The sequence below is a fragment of the Salvelinus fontinalis genome, chromosome 17 (genome assembly GCF_029448725.1).
Source record: "Salvelinus fontinalis isolate EN_2023a chromosome 17, ASM2944872v1, whole genome shotgun sequence".
NCBI classification, from domain to species: Eukaryota; Metazoa; Chordata; class Actinopteri; order Salmoniformes; family Salmonidae; genus Salvelinus; species Salvelinus fontinalis.
This window is the reverse complement of record NC_074681.1, coordinates 33,498,991-33,520,820: the sequence shown is the minus strand read 5'-3', so window position 1 is coordinate 33,520,820 and position 21,830 is coordinate 33,498,991. Positions and strand designations below refer to the sequence as shown.

Sequence of the window (21,830 nt, the reverse complement as noted above, 5' to 3'; positions counted from 1 at the left end):
AATTTGAGGGCAGAACTGAAAAAGCGTGTGCGAGCAAGGAGGTCTACAAACCTGACTCCGTTACACCAGCTCTGTCAGGAGGAATGGGCCAAAATTCTTATTGTGGGAAGCTTGTGGAAGGCTACCCAAAACATTTAACCCAAGTTAAACAATTTATAGGCAATGCTACCAAATACTAGTAGAGTGTATGTAAGTGTATGTATACTTCTGACACACTGGGATGAAAGAAATAAAAGCTGAAATAAATCATTCTCTCTACTATTATTCTGACATTTCACATTCTTAAAATCAAGTGGTGATCCTAACTGACCTAAGACAGAGAATTTTTACTTGGATTAAATGTCAGAAATTGTGAAAAACTGAGTTTAAATGTAATGGCTAAGGCGTATGTAAACGTACGACTTCAACTGTATATATAAAAGTACAAATTAGTGGATTCGGCTATTTCAGCCACACCCGTTGGTGATAGGTGTATAAAATCGAGCACACAGCCATGCAATCTCCATAGAAGAATGGCCTTAGAATGGCCTTACTGGCAGTAGAATGGCCTTACTGAAGAGCTCAGTGAGTTTCAACGTGGCACCGTCAAAGGATGCCACCTTTTTGTCAAATTTCTGCCCTGCTAGAGCTGCCCCGGTTAACTGTAAGTGCTTCTGTTGTGAAGTGGAAACGTCTAGGGGCAACAACGGCTCAGATGAGAAGTGGTAAGCCACACAAGCTCACAGAACGGAACCGCCGAGTGCTGAAGCACGTAGCACATAAAAATTGTCTGTCCTCAGTTGCAACAATCACTACCGAGATCCAAACTGCCTCAGGAAGCAACGTCAGCACAATAACTGTTCGTCGGGAGCTTCATGAAATGGGTTTCTATGGCCGAGCAGCCACACACAAGCCTAAGATCACCATACGCAATGCCAAGCGTCAGCTGGGGTGGTGTAAAGCTCGCTGCCATTGGACTCTGGAGCATTGGAAACACGTTCTCTGGAGTTATGAATCACGCTTCACCATCTGGCAGTCTGACAGACAAATTCTGGGTTTGGCAGATCCCAAGAGAACGGGACCTGCCCGAATGCATATTGCCAACTGTAAAGTTTGGTGGAGAAGGAATAATGGCCTGGGGCTGTTTTTCATGGTTCAGGCTAGGTCCCTTAGTTCGAGTGAAAGGAAATCTTAATGCTACTGCATACAATGACATTCTAGACAATTATGCGCTTCCAACTTTGTGGCAACAGTTTGGGGAGGCCCTTTCCTATTTCAGCATGACAATGCCCCCATGCACAAAGCAAGGTCCAAACAAAAATGGTTTATTCGAGATCGGTGTGGAAGAACATGACTGGCCTGCACACGGCCTTGACCTCAACTCCATCAAACACCTTTAGGATGAATTGAAACGTTGACTGTGAGCTAGGCCTAATTGTCCAACAACAGTACTCGACCTCACTAATGCGCTTGTGGCTAAATGGAAGCAAGTCCCCACAGAAATGTTCGATCTTCTAGTGGAAAGCCTTCCCAGAAGAGTGGACGATGTTATAGCAGCAAAGGGGGCACCAACTCCTTATTAATGCCAATGATTTTGGATTGAGATGTTGGACGTGCAGGTGTCCACATACATTTGGTCATGTAGTGTCGTTTTGATTAGTGAAAACACTGATTGTGACCTATGGTCCAACATGCAAGTTGTGTAGGATCCGTTGTCAATGATAGTTTATTGAGCCAGTTTTAAGGTCTTGCACTAGCACAATCTAATGGATTCCTATTTACCGAAATCTCAAGGTCTAATACTTGATCTGTCTAGATTGTTGATCTAGCGCTATAACCACACACTCTCTCCCCCAGGTGAGTTTGGTGAGGTGTACAAGGGACGTCTGAAGCTGCCAGGCAAGAGGGAGATCTACGTGGCCATTAAGACCCTGAAGGCAGGATACGTGGAGAAGCAGAGGCGGGACTTCCTGTCCGAGGCGTCAATCATGGGACAGTTCGACCACCCCAACATCATCAGACTTGAGGGCGTGGTCACCAAGAGTCGGCCAGTCATGATCGTCACAGAGTTTATGGAGAACGGGGCACTTGATTCCTTCCTGAGGGTGAGTTATAGAGCATGTGAGTATCAAGCATCTTAGAGTAGAAGAGCTGCTCTAAGATCAGCTGGTCTCCCTGTACATGTAATCTTATTCATTATGATTTAAAAGGCAAAACTGATCCTAGATCAGCACTCCCACTAGGAGCCACTTTATGAATATAGCCCCAGGAATATGGAGGGTTTTCAGTCCACTATGCCTAATTAATAATGTATTAACACAGTTTACCATCTCTTTTTATAGTATCTTTATAGAAATGTTATACTGTGGTAATAATTTATTTACATAATTGGCTATTCACATATATGATGATGTATGTTGCACTAAGACTGCACTGGTGCATTGCAGCTTGTTTGTGGATTGACAAAACGCATATGAGTTAGAGATGATGATATATAATGCAGAACATTTGTGACTGCAATAAACATGTAGTTCATGGGCCATGGCAATGTACTGTAGAGTTCTACAGCCATTAATAGGGTTTAGGATTAGAGCACACTGAGCTCTATTTTAACTAACCTAACGCAATGGTAAATCTAAGCCAGGGATCATCAACTAGATTCAGTTGCTGGACGATTTTTTCCTGGAGTGGATTGTAGTGGGGCCGGAACATAATTACAAATCATTTGTAGACTGCAAATTGACCGCAAGAAGCCCAAAGAGATATCTTTGACTTAAACATAATCATTTCAAACCTTGCTTACATTTGTATCTGATCATGTGTCTTTATATTATGTGTGGGAATAATTGGGAACAGATTTCTTAAATTAAAATCACTTGGAGCTGATTTCCTGGTGTTTTTACAGTATTTTATGTCCAACCATGAAAATTCCACAGAAAACTTGGGGGGCCAAATTAAACCATCCGCGGGCCAAAATTCGTCCCACGGGCCTTCAGTTGCGGAACCATGATCTAAGCTCTGCAAGTAGCGCTATAGGTCTGAGGGTGTGTCAGAAATATTTTTGGTTTTAATTAATAAACAAGTTGCAGGTGTGACGAGGGCTTGGCCACTCACTGGCCAATCAATGCGTTCCATAGCTTAATACTGCATGTGTTTGTCTCAAGTTCTGTAGATTATTGATGGTATTTGCGTTGTCATCAACTCCAATTCGGCTGGGGCATGGAATGTTCTTGTCCTGGTCCATTGTTGATTAATTCTACAACTTATCTAATAGCATAGGCTATAGTAAGGAGTAATAGCAACAGTAAAAAAAAAAACGAAAACATCCAGAATTTTCTCAATAGACTATGCTTGGAATGTTGGCAGTCAACATTGTTGTAATTGACTTAAACGCGCCTAGCCTACATGTCTTTACGCATCGCACTCCTCCTCAAATGACAATACTAGGCTACCGTAAATTGTATTGTATGTGTGTGACACAAAATCTCAATAAGCAAAATATAGCCTAGGCCTACCATTAAAGCTGCACTATAGGACTGAGTCATTTAAATACGTTTGAAGTGTGTATTTGGTAACCGGACGAGAGGCGCTCTTTGGAGATGGGGATGGATACTTGAACAAGTGAAATTAAGTATGCAAGTAGGCATATGTGTGTCTGATTTAGGATGTGCAGTATATTTTCAATTCAAGACCCTCTGACGAATAGACCATTTAAACACCTTTTATGGATAGACAACGTTGCAAGACCAGGAAGGATCAAAAAGGCACGACAGCATTGCTGTTGAACCAGCCTTAGTAGCCGAGTCCTAGGGTAAGGGTAGCCTATGAAGGGCTTGATATGAAAAGGAAAACAAGCAATCTGTTTTTTAAAACAACACCAATATTTCTAAATAGGATGGGGTCAGAAGCATGACCTCATAAATCGCTTCTCTCGTTCTATGGCACTGTGTGCACACGTAGGCCTCAGTGTCTTTACACATAACATTCACACGTCTATACAAAAAACTAGGCTCCTGTCAATTGTATTGTTGCCTATGTGCGAGGCAGATTCTCAGAAAATCGTCCCTTGACATGGTATTATAGGATTGAATAGTTTGGAGGAACATGTCTTTGGTAATCAGACGAGGGGAATGGGGATGAACATGGGGATAAACAGCCTACTCAATCAAGTGAAATGAAGTATGCAGGTATGTGGATTGTGAATAATGAAAAAGCATGAGGGCACAAACCTCCAAAATATGTCAAAGCACTCTCAGTTGACCAGTAGACTTTCAGTAGCTCTCAGTAGCACCAGTATAACTCTCAGTAGAGCCCTTTATTCATAGGCTACTTGGATAATGGCCAGCATAAAAAGACAGACCTATGCGACACTGCTAAACCAGCGTTGATTAAAGGGAGGGTAGGCTATGCTTGGTTTTTAATCAAATGGGGGGGAAACCAATAGTTTTTTTTAATGTTTCTTAATACGAGATTCACTGGCACAAAAGCAACATTTCTCTTCCCCTGGGCCCTGTGCGTCATGGCTGGATAGGCTGAGATCCTGCTCTCAAAACCCATGCCATCATCAACTGCATTACCGTTAAGACCTGCTTTTTCTGGCTCTTAAAAAGTCCCTTTAGAGACGCATGAAATTGTCACTTGTTTTTCAGGACACACCTCAAATATTGCCACCCATCCACCTCAGCGCAAGCGAGCTGATGTTGGACAGGTAAATTGCCGAGCCTGGCTTTAGGGCTGGAAAATACCATTGCGCCTCCTTCACACCAGCTGAAAATACAGACCGCTGTGTAACTCCAGAAGACTTGAAAATGAACCGAACACAATTCCATCTTCTCCATCTTCTCCTCATCGAAGACTTCCTGAAATAGCCAACTTCCGTCTTCATTTAATTTCTCTACTCATGCCCCAAGCTCTTAATGAACTATCCCCTCACTCTTTTGTAGCTGGTAAGGAACGAGCAATTGTACAGCTTAATCAATATTCAAGCCTTTTTTTTCTCTCCTTCCCTTCTTCCTCCATCTCTTGGATTGGTTTTCCTCTTCACTTTGATCTACTGCTGGTTTAAAGGGACCCTTTGAAGTTGGCTTTGCTAGCCGCCACATCTGACTTGTGTTCCCATCGATCTTACCCTACCCTCTTATTTGTTAGTGTGTGTCGGGTTCAAAGCTCCTCTGAGCATTGGAGACACGGGGAGGAACTAGGAAGGGGAGAGAGCTCCGCCGTGTGTGTGTGTGTGTTACCCACAGTGATGGACCATGTACCATTTTTACTACATCCTCCAACAACTAGTTTTGATAGGATCGTGTTTGGAGAATCCAATTTGGGAATCAAAAAGAATACCCTTTCCTTTTGATATAAAATAGGTGATGAGATGCAAGACAAGGGCTGTCTGGGTCTGTGTCAATAGCTGCTAGTGTAAAAGTACAAATCTAAAGAACAAACCACTTTAAGCGTAACGCTTCAAGATTCAGTCACATAATCAGACACAGAAAAAAGCTGTTTTCTGTCTTGTAGAAGTAGGTCGCGCTCAGATAGGTATCAGGTTAGGCTGTTTGTCACACTGTGTGTGTATGGAACATTGTACGTATGTCTGACGGCTTATCTTGTACCCTTGTACAAAAGTTTACTCTTACTTCCTGGCTATGGTGTCACAGGCGCATCCGCAGGGTTGTCTAATCTGGGAGCGAGATCCCAGAGGACGCAGAATTTTCAGCACAGACTCTCTCCGTGTCAGGACAATGTTGGCTAGGCATGGCCTTTATGTAATATGACACAGAATATGTGGCATAGCATGCAGAATGTGCTTGTGTTTGTGTCATGTCGTTGCGGTTGTCAAATCAATTGCATTGCAATCAAATAGAACCATGCAATCGAATACAACCGTGTCTGGTCGACACACCTCAATGCCTAATGCTGTCAAATCGTGTAGGAATCAGTGAAGTATTGCTTGTATATTGTCAACATCTCAGCGGAAAGGCCTGCAAATTAAAAGTTTATTTTGATATGGCCGTCGTCTTCTCCTGTCTCTGCAGCAAGAGAAAATGGCGGCGATCACAATACTAACAACGGTAATGACACTAACGATCCTCATTTATCTGTTTCTTTCTCTTGTCTCTCCATCTCTTCTCTCCTGCAGCAAAACGACGGTCAGTTCACCGTGATCCAGCTGGTGGGCATGATGAGGGGCATCGCGGCGGGCATGAAGTACCTCTCTGAGATGAACTACGTCCATAGAGACCTGGCCGCTCGCAACATCCTGGTCAACAGCAACCTGGTCTGCAAAGTGTCTGACTTCGGGCTGTCGCGCTACCTCCAGGACGATACCTCTGACCCCTCCTACACCAGCTCTCTGGTATGTCCTACTAGCTACTCTCTGAGTGTTTTGTTCTGATGTTTTCCTACCTTTACACTTTGAAATGGATAGGTAGGTCGCCAGCAATGTTCAGAGCAACTCGTTGAAAACAAGCAACGTAGAACATGGAAACTGTGATGTCTCTTTTTTGTTGTGTGTGTGTGCGTGTGCGTGTGTGTGTGTGTGTGTGTGTGTGTAGGACTGCTTGAGTACAGTAGGGGTAAATGGTACATCTAAAGAACTACAACCGTTTGTGCGACCATCTCTCAGGCAATTCCTTTCAGTCCTTCTTCACCACTCTCCCTCACCTCAACTCCACCTCTGTCTCTTCTCTTTAACCATTCCACAAGCCTTCTCTCCTCCCTCTTCCCGCTAGTCACGCAGTAGTACTGTCACATCTTCATTAGTGCAGAGACATGCAGACTTAGGGGAAGGCCCCGTTCTCATTGGGATGCGTAGGATGCATGCAAATTGAAAGGGCATCCCAGACCCTTAAACGGACAGATTCTATTATTACTCGGGCATCATGGAAGGGTTTGTGCCCTAATTAACACCACAGAGGAACAGATCTGTAATTATTAGTCGCCAACGTTAGTGTATCCGACTGTGTGCCCTGCATTGACTTTCATTTGCATTTGCAAATTAGTTGGATATATGTAGTGGTTTATTATTTGGTTGCTCCTGACAGTTTGGAGGGAATACAGTCAGCCTGGTGCCGTACCAGAGTCCCTTCTTTAGTGAGGTAAACTTTTGGAAAATGATTTATGTGTACATGAGGAAATACATATAATTCCACTTCATTGTTCATGGAACCCAAAAGGATTAAACCTGGAACCAAAAGGGTTATACCTGGAACCAAAAAGGTTTTATCAAGGGATTATCCTATGGGGACAGTCGAAGAACCATTTTAGGTTCTAGATAGCACCTTCTTTTCTAATAGTGAGTGAGTCATCAACGATCAAACACAAACATGTTCTAAATATAGAGGTTCTAAGGCATCTTAACATAGGATTCATGAGTCAGCTATCAAGGTAGTACAAAAATAGAAGACTAAAATGAGTTGTTATGTATCTAAACATAGGTGTTCTTTGTGAAGTCAAGGACATGATAACAACAGTACAAACCCACGTCTTCCTCCAGTCAGAAGAGTATTATTATTAGAACTCAACAGCGTGTGTGTGTGTGGGTGCGCAGTGTGTGACTGAGTCTGCGTGTGTTCCTGACTGTGTGTGTGTGTGTGTCTGTCTCTGTCTGTCTGTGAACACTGAGAAACCCGGAAAGGCGGTTGATTGACAGGTTGTCTTCGGTGTGAACAGGAAGTGTGATATGGGTTTGGGAAGTTAATTGCCCACTAGGAAGGAAGACCTACCTGGGTCTCTGTGACCCCTGTGGTTAAGCCCTGCTGAAACAACAAAGACAAGCACACCTTCTGTTGTCAGCTGTCAATCTCGCTGATGCCACGAAGGGGGTTAGATGTTGGGATTGGATTATTGTTTAGTGTTCTTGATGTTTAGTTGTTTCATGTACAGTATACAAGACCTCTTGGAAATGAGATGATGTATCTCAAGGGTTTTATACTGGCGATAAGGGTTGAAAAATAGATAGATATAGGCTTTAGGATCTACCTTATTGTCCCCAAGGGGAAATTTGTCTTGAACATTAGAAAGGTACTGTACAATGAGAGTACCTTTACCCAACCCAGGTATTCCTAATGATAGGACCTATATGTCATGACAGTTCTGCCATATAACACATATACAGAAACTGCTATTTGCACTCCGTCCATAAGCACACCAGAGTAACACGAGCATTCCGCTTGACCTTACTATGTCTTGTCACTAGCTGGCTCCTGACCCTCCATTCTAATCCACTCTCCTGGGGAACGTTCTGGGAATATTCTCTATCCACAGCGGAGACGTTGTGGATAGAATCGGGGTCCTTGGGTCCCTCACATCTTCCTTTAATTAAGCCATGCTTGCTGCCAAGCCGCCATGGCAGCGCCCTTCACTCGCTGTCCTCCCTCCGTCGGTTACGAGGTGAACGCAGAATGCCAAAGCAATCATGGAGCGAGGCCAGCGCGGCTTGTGGAGGCCGAGGGAATCAGGGAAATTAAATTCCGCCAACGTGCTGTGATATACGTCGCCATTGACCTCCTCCTCCTGCAAATTAATCACCTTATTTTCCTTTCTCTCCTTCCTTTGTGATGTTTTCCCACCGTTTCGGAGGGCACCAATTACCTAGCTTCCAGAGCGGTGCTTGGGAAGGTGCTGGCGGACATGCTGTTAATTACATAGTGTTAACCCTGGGGTTGGCACTCACGCAGGGACCAGAGTGGCTATAGGAGCAGGGGGTAGAGAAATACATTTCACCTCAAATGTTTGCTGCATGGTCGCAAAAGGTAATCTCTTTATTTAGGCTTTGGTGATACAGTTGTAATGTTTTGACCAGCACATGGTTTAAGACCAAATTGATAACTTGACTTGGTTGAACCATGTCAGTCAAACCGTCTGACCGTCGTCAGTATATCACGAAAGCTCGATTAAAGATCACTTTGACGAGCATCAAACAAAACATTGACTACAGAAGTTTACAGACGTCGACTTTCACCTTCTTTCTCTTTCTCTTCTTCTTTCTACAGCTATTGTCCCGCTTCAGCACTATGTTTGGTTGTGGGTAATTACTCCCAGCATGCACCTCTTCAGGATGCTGCCCGAGTGGAGAGGGATGACTTGTGTGACCTTACGGAGGACAGAATTGATTTTTAGACGCTCTGCGGGCCATGAATTTCACATCAGTCCATCTATCTATCCTTCTATCGTTCATCCATCCATCCATCTTTTCACTTCTTTTTCATCACATATTTTCCCTGGGGGACCCAGTGGCTCAAAGGAATGACAGGCAGAGTGCCTGTTCAATGTATGATGTGTTGTGTGTGTGTGTGTTTGGTTTAGTTTTGCTATCCTTGTGGGGACCAGAAGTCCCCAGAAAATTCGGACAACTGGGTACATTTCGCCTGCCCCCCACAAGGAAAAAGGCTTTTTTTAGGCTTAGGCATTATTTCCAGCTGAAATAATACATTTTATAAAAATATTATATAAATGCCCTGAAGCATAAAATATACACAAATAATAGATTATCTGATGAAATTGCTTTAGAAAGGTACACAAGACACGGATGTCCTCTCTCCCCTTCCTGTTTGCACTGGCAATTGAACCGCTTGCAGAAAGAATTAGACAGGATCCAAATGTAACTGGTATCAGTATTGGTAAACGTGAATATAAACTAAACTTATTTGAATATGATCTCGGGATATACAGTTGAAGTCGTACGTTTACATACGCCTTAGCCATTACATTTAAACTCAGTTTTTCACAATTCCTGACATTTAATCCTAGTAAAAATTCCCTGTTTTAGGTCAGTTAGGATTACCACTTTATTTTAAGAATGTGAAATGTCAGAATAATAGTAGAGAGAATGATTTATTTCAGGTTTTAAATCTTTCATTACGTTCCCAGTGGGTCAGAAGTTTACATATACTCAATTAGTATTTTCTAGAATTGCCTTTAAATTGTTGAACTTCAAATGTTTCGGGTAGCCTTCCACAAGCCTCCCCCAATAAGTTGGGTGAATTTCGGCCCATTCCTCCTGACAGAGCTGGTGTAACTGAGTCAGGTTTGTAGGCCTCCTTGCTCGCACACGCTTTTTCAGTTCTGCCCGCACATTTTCTATAGGATTGAGGTCAGGGGTTTGTGATGGCCACTCCAATACCTTGACTTTGTTGTCCTTAAGCCATTTTGCCACAACTTTAGAAGTATGCTTGTGGTCATTGTCCATTTGGAAGACCCATTTGCGACCAAGCTTTAACTTCCTGACTGATGTCTTCAGATGTTGCTTCAATATATCCACATAATTTTCCTCCCTCATGATGCCATCTATTTTGTGAAGTGCACTAGTCCCTCCTTCAGCAAAGCACCCCCACAGCATGATGCTGCCACCCCCGTGCTTTATGGTTGGGATGGTGTTCTTCGGCTTGCAAGCTTCCCCATTCTTCCTCCAATTATAACGATGGTCATTATGGCCAAACAGTTCTATTTTTGTTAAATAAGACCAGAGGACATTTCTCCAAAAAGTACATATGGATATAGATACTTTTGATCCTGTTTCCTCCAGCATCTTCACAATGTCCTTTGCTGTTGTGAAGAGGCACTGAGTTTGAAGGTAGGCCTTGAAGTACATCCACAGGTACACACACCTCCAATTGACTCAAATGTTGTCAATTAGCCTATCAGAAGCTTCTAAAGCCATGACATAATTTTATGTAATTTTCCAAGCTGTTTACAGGCAATGTCAACTTAGTGTATGTAAACTTCTGACCCACTGGAATTGTGATACAGTGAATTATAAGTGAAATAATCTGTCTGTAAACAATTGTTGTAAGAATGACTTGTGTCATGCACAAAGTAGATGTCCTAACCAACTTGGCAAAACAATAGTTTGGTTGAAAAAATAGTTTTAATGACTCCAATCTTCCGACTTCAACTATATGTGTGTGTATTCATGCTCGCCTGTGTGTGTGCGCACACTTGAATGTGTGTGTGTCTTTGAGGCTGCAACAAAGAGGGCAAGCGGTCGAGAGGCGAGGTCACCCACAGCCCAGTAACATACCTCATCCATCAAACCCCCGCTACCTGACTGACATTCTCCCTCTCTCCGCTCTGCTGCCTTCAATCCACCCTCTGTTTTTGTTCCTTGTTTTCTATTTGCATCCTTTCCTCCTTTCCTTCTCTCCCTCTGGCATGTTTCCCAAAGCCTTTTGTGTTGTTTGTCACGCGTGGGAAATATTTATGTGGCAAAAGTTACAGGGGACTTAAGGGGAACTCATCCCTGAGTAAAGCAGTGAAAAAGAAGCAGAAAAACTCAGAGAAAAGTTTCCACTCGGTCCACCCAGGCTCAAAGCGGGAACATGGCTTGATTTATAACTCCTGTCATGTGTGACAGATCAAGCTGCTATCTATGACTGAGGTGGGCATACTGTGCCTGTATGGATGCACTGTGCCTGTATGGATGCACTGTGCTTGTGTGGATGCACTGTGCCTGTGTGGATGCACTGTCCCTGTATGGATGCACTGTGCCTGTATGGATGCACTGTCCCTGTGTGGATGCACTGTGCCTGTATGGATGCACTGTCCCTGTGTGGATGCACTGTGCTTGTGTGGATGCACTGTGCCTGTGTGGATGCACTGTGCCTGTGTGGATGCACTGTGCCTGTATGGATGCACTGTCCCTGTGTGGATGCACTGTGCCTGTATGGATGCACTGTCCCTGTGTGGATGCACTGTCCCTGTGTGGATGCACTGTGCCTGTGTGGATGCACTGTGCTTGTGTGGATGCACTGTCCCTGTGTGCATGAACTGTGCCTGTGCGGATGCACTGTGCCTGTATGGATGCACTGTCCCTGTATGGATGCACTGTGCCTGTGTGGATGCACTGTGCCTGTGTGGATGCACTGTGCCTGTGTGGATGCACTGTGCCTGTGTGGATGCACTGTGCCTGTGTGGATGCACTGTGCCTGTGTGGATGCACTGTGCCTGTGTGGATGCACTGTGCCTGTGTGGATGCACTGTGCCTGTGTGGATGCACTATGGATGCAGAGCATGATTTAGACATGGTGATCCTCTACATACCACACTGAAGGGGGGACCAAATGTAATGTGGGAGACAGATTTTGTCACAACACTGACCTCAGTCCATAGAATGACATTGGACAATCATGAGAAGTTGCTGGCCAGTCCGCCAGTTAGTAAACTAGCGAGCTACTACAGATTCAATTCATTTTTGTGTAATTGGTCCTCAAAGTGAGAGAGACAGAGGGTCACAGCATGCTAGTTCCTGGGAAGAGAAAACGCTATGATAGGGTAACATGTTTTACAATTTAGCAGACGCTCTTATCCAGAGTGACATATAATAGCAATTGGGGTCAAGTGCCTTGCTCAAGGGCACATCGACAGATTTTTCACTTAGTCAGCTTGGGGATTAAAACCAGAGACCTTTAGCCACTAGAATACCTGCCGCCCAATAACATGAGTAGAGACACATCAGTTCTTGTTTAAACAACCCAGGCAATCTGTTATGTGATTAGTCTGTGTGCTGTGGGCTGTAATTGCCTATTTTCCAACTTCTCAGAGTCATCTCAAGGGGACAGAATAAAGATGTCACCCGGTTACACAAGCCAAGGTTGTAGTCTAATATTAAACCTCTGAAAAAGCCTAACAAGGATGTGCAAAAATACATGATAATAAGATAGTATTCACGCTGGGTTTAATTTGAGGGGCCCCTGGTGGCCCCTGAGTCATCGGGGGCCCATATAGAGGTTGCACAAGGGGAGGGAGCATTTCTATTAAGCAGAAGTGGTGTCATCGAGTTGAAGATCTGAAGGAATATGTTAACTGCAAAAGACGACACAGACCACGTTTATCGAAGGTCGGATTTCATACCCTGCCATAATGGCGCCGAAGGAGATGGCTGCCGTTTTACGATCCTGTAACCAATTGTGATATTGTGTATATTTTTTTGTGTTATTTGTAAGTATTTTGTACATAATGTTTCTGCCACAGTGTCTTGGGACCGAAAAGAGCTTCTAGAAATCAGAACAGCGATTATTCACCTTGAACTGGACAAATAATTTCACTTTAATGAGTCTGACGAGAGGGACACTACTCCAGACAACCGAACAGGCCCACATCCCTGTCATTCGCAGGAAAAGGTATCGCGGAGGGCGATCAGGGTGCCTTGTGAGGATCCGCCAACGAGTGGCTAATCTGCCTTTGTCATCGGTACAATTGGCCAACGTACAATCGCTGGATAATAAATTGGATGAACTGAAAGCACGTATATCCTAACAACAGGACATTAAAAACTGTAATATCTTATGTTTCACAGAGTCATGGCTGAACGACGACATCAATAACATACAGCTGGCAAGTTATAACTGTATCGGCAGGATAGAACAGCAGCCTCTGGTAAGACAAGCGGTGGCAGTCTATGTATATTTGTAAGAGACAGCTGGTGCACGATATCTAAGGAAGTCTCGAGGTTTTGCTCGCCTGAGGTAGAGTACCTCATGATAAGCTGTAGACCACACTATCTACCTAGAGAGCTTTCATCTGTATTTTTCGTAGCTGTCTACATACCACCACAGACCGATGCTGGCACTAAGACCGCACTCAATGAGCTGTATACCGCCATAAGCAAACAGGAAAACGCTCATCCAGAGGCGCCGCTCCTAGTGGCTGTGGACACTAATGCATGGAAACTTAAATCCGTTTTACCAAATTTCAACCAACATATTAAATGTGCAACCAGAGGGAAAAAAACTCTAGACCACCTTTACTCCACACACAGAGACGCTTACAAAGCTCCCCCTCGCCCTCCATTTGGCTAATATGACCATAATTCTATCCTCCCGATTCCTGCTTACAAGCAAAAATTCAAGCAGGAAGCACCAGTGACTCAGTCAATAAAAAAGTGGTCAGATGAAGCAGAGGCTAAGCTACAGGACTGTTTGGCTATCACAGACTAGAATACGTTTCGTGGTTCTTCCGATGACATTGAGGAGTACACCACATCAGTCACTTGCTTCATCAATAAGTGCATGGATGACTTCATCCCCACAGTGTGTCACGGTTGTGTGTAGAGACGGACCAAGGCGCAGCGTAATCTGAGTTCCACATCTTTATTTTTGTGAAACTTACAAAAACAAAAAGAAACAAACAATGAACCGTAACATAAGAGGTGCTACATGCACTAACTCAAAACAAGATCCCACAAAACACAGTGGGGAAATGGCTGCCTAAATATGATCCCCAATCAGAGACAACGATAAACAGCTGCCTATGATTGGGAACCATACCAGGCCAACATAGAAATACACATAGACATAAACATAGAAATAAAACACCTAGATAGGAACACCCCCAATAGTGACTAGTGTCAGTGGCGGCTCCGGTGCGGGTCTTTGCCCCCGCCCAGTGTCTCCTCAGGAAACTGAAAAGATTTGGCATGGGTTCTCAGATCCTCAAAAAGTTCTACAGCTGCACCATAGAGAGCATCCTGACTGGTTGCATCACCGCCTAGTATGGCAACTACGCCTCCGACCGCAAGGCACTGCAGATGGTAGTACGTACGGCCTAGATGGCAGGAAGCTTGGCCCCAGTAATGTACTGGGCCGTACGTACTACCATCTGCAGTGCCTTGCGGTCGGAGGCTTAGTAGCCATACCAGGCGGTGATGCAACCAGTCAGGATGCTCTCGATGGTGCAGCTGTAGAACTTTTTGAGGATCTGAGGACACATGCCAAATCTTTTCAGTCTCCTGAGGAGACACTGGGCGGGGGCAAAGACCCGCACCGGAGCCGCCACTGACACTAGTCACTATTGGGGGTGTTCCTATCTAGGTGTTTTATTTCTATGTTTATGTCTATGTTTATATACTACCGGTATATCAATGACTCCAGCCACCCTTGTCATAGACTGTTCTCTCTATTAAAGTGCATAAGTCACTTTAATAACTCTACCTACATGTATATATTACCTCAATAACCTCGACCAACCGGTGCCCATGCACATTGACTCTGTACCGGTACCCCCTGTACATATTCTCGCTATTGTTATTTAACTGCTGCTCTTTAATTATTTGTAACTTTTATTTCTTATTTTTCTTTAGGTATTTTTCTTAAAACTGCATTGTTGGTTAAGGGCTTGTAAGTAAGTGTTTCACTTTAAGGCACATGTGACAAATACAATGTGATTTGATACCACTTTGAGACCCCCTGAGAAATGTGTGTTACTACAACTTTGTCATAAGGTAGAGGACAATAGACTCCTATGACTCCTACACTAAACTATATAATTGAAATAAATAGCAGTAGATTACTCTATGTGGGCACTTTGTGAAATGATGCCTGAAATAGTTCCATGGAGTCAAATATAACTTCCCTTGACGTTTTAAGTGGGAACCTATTCTCCATTGCGCTTTAGACAGTGGAACTGTAGAAGGGCCCGCCTCTCCCAGACAGTCTCTCTCTCTCTCTCTCTCGCTCGCTCTCTCTCTCTCTCTCTGTATTTGGGCAGACTGCCAGTGCCAGCAATCGTTGCGTTCGGGACATAAACGGCAGTTGATGGAGCACTTTGCCTAGCCTAAGTAAATGTGCTCGGGACCATTTGAGTGTGCATTGTTTAGGAATGGATTACAGAGAAGTTGGGGCAGAGTCTGTGTGTCTGCCCCATTACTGGGAGTTCACAGATTTGTCTTCCACCGGAGGGGCATAAATCTGCATTTGGGGACAGCTGCTACTTTAGTAACCACATGATGGTACTCATTGATATCTCTTCGAGAGATGGAGTGGCATAGGTTGCATGCATCAGCAATGAAAAACAAAACAACAGAGAGTTAGAGGATTGAGAAGTTTTGTGGGAGAAGAGCTTGCAGGGTATTTAGTCAACGTTTCCCGGGACACCAGGGCGCGGCATTGATCCAGTTTGTTTGGAGCGATACACACTGTCATTTGACACTCTAGATTCCCCTTCAGTCTATAGATCACCAGTGACATACTCCATTGAATTGCTGGAAACATACTACATCTATCATAGCACACGTTATTGTAGCAATGGCAGGTGTCCCACGTCTCCTACATGTCGTGTGTGTAAAGGGAGCTCCTCCACACACACTCCGTACCTGTCTGTCACAAAACGCCACACCGTTCGCCTACGTCCCGTGATCCTCCTTAACCCTGGTAGCACTCTGCCCCCTCTGCTCCCAGCAGGTCTACCCCAGATGAGCCACTACACCTGTCACTTTACCTGTCACGACCTGTTACAAGCCGTCACATCTAGTCAGGACCAATCCCTTCGTCTCGTCTTGTTGACTTGAAGGTGATCTAGAGGTAACTTGTCTGTTTGAAGTGAGACTCATTGCAATGCCCCATTTCTCAGTATGGTGGGTCTGCAATAATCAAGTGTATTACTGATTCATATTCAGTGTTTAATAGTCATCTGTACAGGGTTGCAGGTGTGATCGCAGGGTACATTGAACATATTAGGCATCATTGTTGTGTTTTTTGTTTGTTTTTTGTTGTTCTGTGGAGTCCCTTTGTAAATATAATGTCGTTTCCAAAGGGTTGTGAGAGAACATGTCACGCTCTGACCTTAGATATCTATGTTTTCTTTATATTTTGGTTAGGTCAGGGTGTGACGAGGGTGGGTATGCTAGTTTTGTATTTTCTAGGGTTTTTGTAGTTCTAGTTTTTTTTTTTTGGTCTAGGTATTTGTATGTCTATGGTGGCCTGATATGGTTCCCAATCAGAGGCAGCTGTTTATCGTTGTCTCTGATTGGGTATCATATTTAGGTAGCCATTTCCCTTTTGTGTTTGTGGGTTCTTGTTCTATGTTTAGTTGCCTGTCTGCACCATTCATATTAGCTTCACGGTTCGTTTTGTTGTTTTGTTAGTTTGTTCAGTGTTCATTCTTTTAATAAATCTAGAATGTACGCATACAACGCTGCGCCTTGGTCCGATTAATACGACGAATGTGACAGAACAACAATTATGCTCTCATGCTGACGTTAAGATGTCTCAATGAAATGCATTGTGCGTATTATTTACATGATGAGCAGCTAGCTGAAGAAATTGATGGAGCTTGGCTGGAGATTGTTGTATGGTTTGGCTTACGTAGTTGAACATGCCTCTGTGTGTGCTCTCTAAGACTCAAGGCCACCAAAGAGAACAGCATCTTCCTTTCTTACTGGCTTGTACTTTTCGAGCTAGTGAATGAAATTACTTTCTGGCTCGACACACACACCCACGCACACACACACATTCTCTCTCCATTCTCCCAGGCTCCACAAAGCGTCTGTTTGGCTGTGTTGACACTAGACCCGTTTTAATTCCAGTCTCCTTCTCTTTTCCCCCCTCCCTCTCTTCCTCCCTGGGGTATTCTCTCTCTCTTTTCTCCTCCTGAGTTAAAGAAAAAAAATACATTCAATCACAGGAGGTTGGTGGCACCTTAATTGGGGAGGACGGGCTCATGGTAATGGCTGGAGTGGATTCAGTGGAATGGCATCAAATACATTAAACAAATGGTTTCCATGTGTTTGACGCCATTCTGTTCACTTCGTTCCAGCCATTATTATGAGCCGTCCTCCCCTCAGCAGCCTCAACTGCATCCAATGCTTTAATTATATATTTGCTTTCTTCTTCTGTCTATTTGCCTGTTCTGTTCTGCAGCACTTTGTGTTATTAAAGTGTCGTTTTGACCCGGGTGCTTGCAGATAGCTCGCCCACAGCGATAATTACTAATGATCTGCATAGCTGCCTCCCGTACGCGGCAGCCGTGAAAATGTTATTACCTTGGCCTTTCTGCTAGGACCTGCGCAAAGCGATGCAGGGAGGCACGGGGCTCTTGTACGGCGAGTGTCTTTACCCAGGCCACGGTGACGACAGAGCTCCCCCCAGGGTGAGAGAGAGAGCGAGAGAGAGAGAACGAGAGAGAGAGAGGCTGTAATATAAAGCATTAAGATCACAGCTCCGAGAGATGAACATGGAAGAGGCATTGTTTAAATTTCATACTTTCTTTTTATCTGGTGTCCAAGTTGAAATAGTCGCCTTGAAGCATGGCTCTGACAAGGTTAGAGATGAGAGCCGGGTCATTATTTTCATTGGTGTGGATGTAGTTTCATGTATTTTTCTATAGCCTTGAGACAGAACTGAGACAGAACTTAGTCAAGGGAAAGCCTTTTGGTGTCTGGGATCAGCAGAAAAGTCATCAGAGCTTAGATAGTCTTTTTTTCTCTCAAAGAAACACAAATACACACTTCCTTATGAACACTCCAGAACACTCTCTCTCAGATAAAATACTGTTTTCCTTTCTTAGGCTCTCTCTCTCTCTCTCTTTCTCTACCTCCCTGTTCTGTAACATCTCAGGCCTGTGTTCCCGGTCCATACACCCTGACAACAGCCTCCACTGAGGTCCGAGGTTAACATCATGTTCAGGGTCAGGAGCTCCCAGAGGTCAAACACTCTGAGCTGGGCCTTAATGAGCTGAGTTTGAGTCCTCTGGACCTCTACACACACTCACACACACTCACAAACACACACACATGCACTGATGCTTGTGCATGCACAAACAGCCACACACCAAGCAAAAAGCAGATGACACACATCTACACACACACACACACACACACACACACACAAAACACACCTCCCGGTCCTGAGCGAGAAAGCCAGGAGAGCAGGGTGTGCCTTGTCTAGCTCTCCCGTCTGTCCTTTCAAACCCGACTTATCTACACATTCCCAGGTTGAACTAATTGGCATTATTAAGCTGGCCAGATACAATAGAAACCACCAAGTGGTCCACAAACAGGTTAGTGTGTGTGGAGGGAATCTTAAACAAGCCACCCGGCAATTTCAATCAGAGCCGTGCATGACTCGCCCCAGGCCCAGGTAGTCCAATTACAAACAGACACGCTCGACAGGCGCGCTCAAACCCCAACCAAATCCCTCTTTATTCAAACTCAGGGGTAGAGACGGCCGGAGGGGAGAGACGTGCTGTGGGTCGATGTGTGAAGGGCAGATCATATTAAGAGGGGAGGCATAGGTACAATCCATTGCTGCTGGATCGATAGGGAGATGGGGGGGGGGGGGGGGGGGGGGCAGTTGTCTTTTGGTTAGAAGGTTTTGGAATGAGCATATTTGTTTATTTTATTGGACTAATCATGTCATTTTCGCTCTCTCTCTCTATCCCCCTATCCCTCCCCCTCTCTCCCCATCTCCCTCAGGGGGGTAAGATCCCAGTGAGGTGGACAGCTCCAGAGGCCATCGCCTACAGGAAGTTCACCTCGGCCAGTGACGTGTGGAGCTACGGCATCGTCATGTGGGAGGTGATGTCATTCGGAGAGAGACCCTACTGGGACATGTCCAACCAGGATGTGAGTATTATTGTCATGTTGAACTTTTGAACGAATATTCAGATCAATCAAATTTCAATCAAATTAATTTAGAAAGCCCTTTTTACAATGAATGAGCATCCAAATAAAAGATGAACCTTCTAGTTTTTAATGTTGTGTCATAGAATACAAACACACACCAATGAGCTCCATATCCCCAACCGGCCAACTGTCTCTCTGAAGCCTGGTCCACCAGGGCTGGCCAACGCAGCAGATGTTCCCTCTCTGGGCCAGCATACAGGCAGCGACTGGTGGGACACACACACAGGGAGGAGGCCTGGCACTGCTCACAGCATGGCCTGCTGTTCTCTTCAGTCAGAACACACACATATATGTGGGTTTCCATTAGTTATTCCGCTTAACAAATAGAAAAGCTGCTAAATAGAATTGGCGCAGGCCATTGCAAAATAATGCTTTTCAGCCTATTCACGGATGGAAAAACATTTGACCTGACATGCTTGCCGGTCTATAGGCAATTTGCATAATTTTGTGGAATTAAATTGCTGCGTGTACAATATATTCTTTATGTAGGCTATGATATTTATCACACACGTACAGCATACAAATACAGAGCCTTGGAGTGGTAAATCTGTCAGACAGCGCAAGAACACGAGGTCAAATTATGACGTCAGTGAGCTTCAGGTCAGAAAGTCAGAGCTCTAGAAAGAGGCCAGTTCCCGAGTTTGAATTACGAGATGGATGACCGTTCAAACTATTTTTCCCAGTCTGAGAGCGTTTTTTCCCAGTTGTATTAGACGACTGAAGTCTGAGATGTCCGAGTTCCCAGTTGTTTTGAACGCGGCATCAAACGGCAGGCAGGCTTCATCAGACCCCACTTTGCAACAAGTTGGAGGCATTATGCATTTTGAAAACATATATTTCATTTTTGGAAACCTGAATGTTTTAATACCTATTACAAGGCATGTCTTACCTTGCTTCAAAGTAGCCTATTAGATCTCCCCTCTTTATACATTAATTTATGGATTTTAATCTCCGTCATGAAAGCGCTCGCGTGCACAGTGTCCTTTTGACACCGGTGTAATCCCGTTAATTGCATTATGGAACGAACTTTCGCGCTTAGCCTACTGCATTGTGCGCGTTGCGGCACTTATAACGTGAAGAAATAATATTTGATCAACATGTTGAGTTTCTGATCTTGCAGGCCTACTGGTTTGTATGAATTTGTATCTATTGTTCCACAACTGTTCCAGAGTCTGTTTGGAACAGGCTATTTCCTTCTCAACAAGCTGACCAATAGAATGGGTAGCCTAAACTTTTCTACTATAGTAGATTGACACAGGCTAGTGATTTTGCTGTTCGTTACTCGTCTTGTTGGCGAAGGAAAAGTAAATGTAAATGTGGACAGTCATTCTAACATCTTCAAAGTGCACATCAGAAATCGGTAAGAAGGACCACACATCGTTGCATCCTTGACTTGCATGTTCTGCTAATATGAATGACCATATTCTAAATGCGATTTCTGTAATTCTGAGCACCGTGGGTGGACGCCCTAATCAGGTTACACACCCAATGCATATGGGTCCGGTACATTTCTCAAATGTCCAGTATATTAAAATGTTACCGATCAAATGTCCGGAAATCACATTTTCCTAACGGAAACCCTGGTGTACATTCATAACACACACACAAACAAACACACACTCTCACGCACATGCAGTATGCACACAAAAGCACACACAGACACGGGCTCACACACAAATAATGCACTGACAAATACACAAGTTTGTGTGCTCACACACACACACACACACACACACACACACACACACACACACACACACACACACACACACACACACACACACACACACACACACACACACACACACACGCATGTACATGCACTCTCTCTCTCACACACACACACACACACACACACTTCCCCATATGCACCATTTATCAAGATTCTGCTGAATTGCACAGGTCACAGTGGTAGCATGGACACCTATAGTGCGTCTTCCCATTTCTGATGATAATTCATTTTCACACCCTAGAATCTCTATCCTATATCAGCTTTTCTTGGCTTTGCCCTGATTCAACCGTTTAATTTGAAAGATTGCGTCTACATACAAGGGTTAACAATCCGTCATATGGTATACCCTATGAACACGCTACGATTTAGAGCGTGAGACAGCGCTCGTCTTTCTATAGTTACTGTACATGCAATCAGCCTATTCCCAAGGCACTTTCCCATAGTGTCAGAGTATACAGTCAGGTCCAAAATGATTGGCACCCTTGACAAAGCAGAGCAAAAAAGACTGTATAAAATAAATAATACAACTACTGAGCTGTATTGTATGGTGATTTTTTCAATTGTATTTTATACTAATACAATTGCTCAGAGAAGGAGATTTTGTTTAACGAGTACATCATATTTTTTCTCTGCAAAAGATAGGGGTCAAAATGATACCTTTCAATACCTCACTGAGCCTTTTTCTAAACTCTTTTAGAAGACTGGAGAACACATTGGGAGGGACTT

The 21,830-nt window shown here is 44.1% G+C and overlaps 1 protein-coding gene across 3 annotated transcripts in view; it reads left to right on the top strand.

Annotated features, from left to right (window-relative positions):
* The window catches only part of LOC129814182 (ephrin type-B receptor 1), a 309,241-nt gene that overhangs the window by 276,832 nt on the left and 10,579 nt on the right, over positions 1 to 21,830 (top strand). For all 3 annotated transcript variants that reach the window (XM_055867082.1, XM_055867084.1, XM_055867083.1), the window contains 3 exons: positions 1,837 to 2,084; positions 6,116 to 6,331; positions 19,163 to 19,312. In XM_055867082.1, the coding sequence (XP_055723057.1) occupies positions 1,837 to 2,084; positions 6,116 to 6,331; positions 19,163 to 19,312 (614 nt within the window). The remainder of the gene's footprint in view (positions 1 to 1,836; positions 2,085 to 6,115; positions 6,332 to 19,162; positions 19,313 to 21,830) is intronic.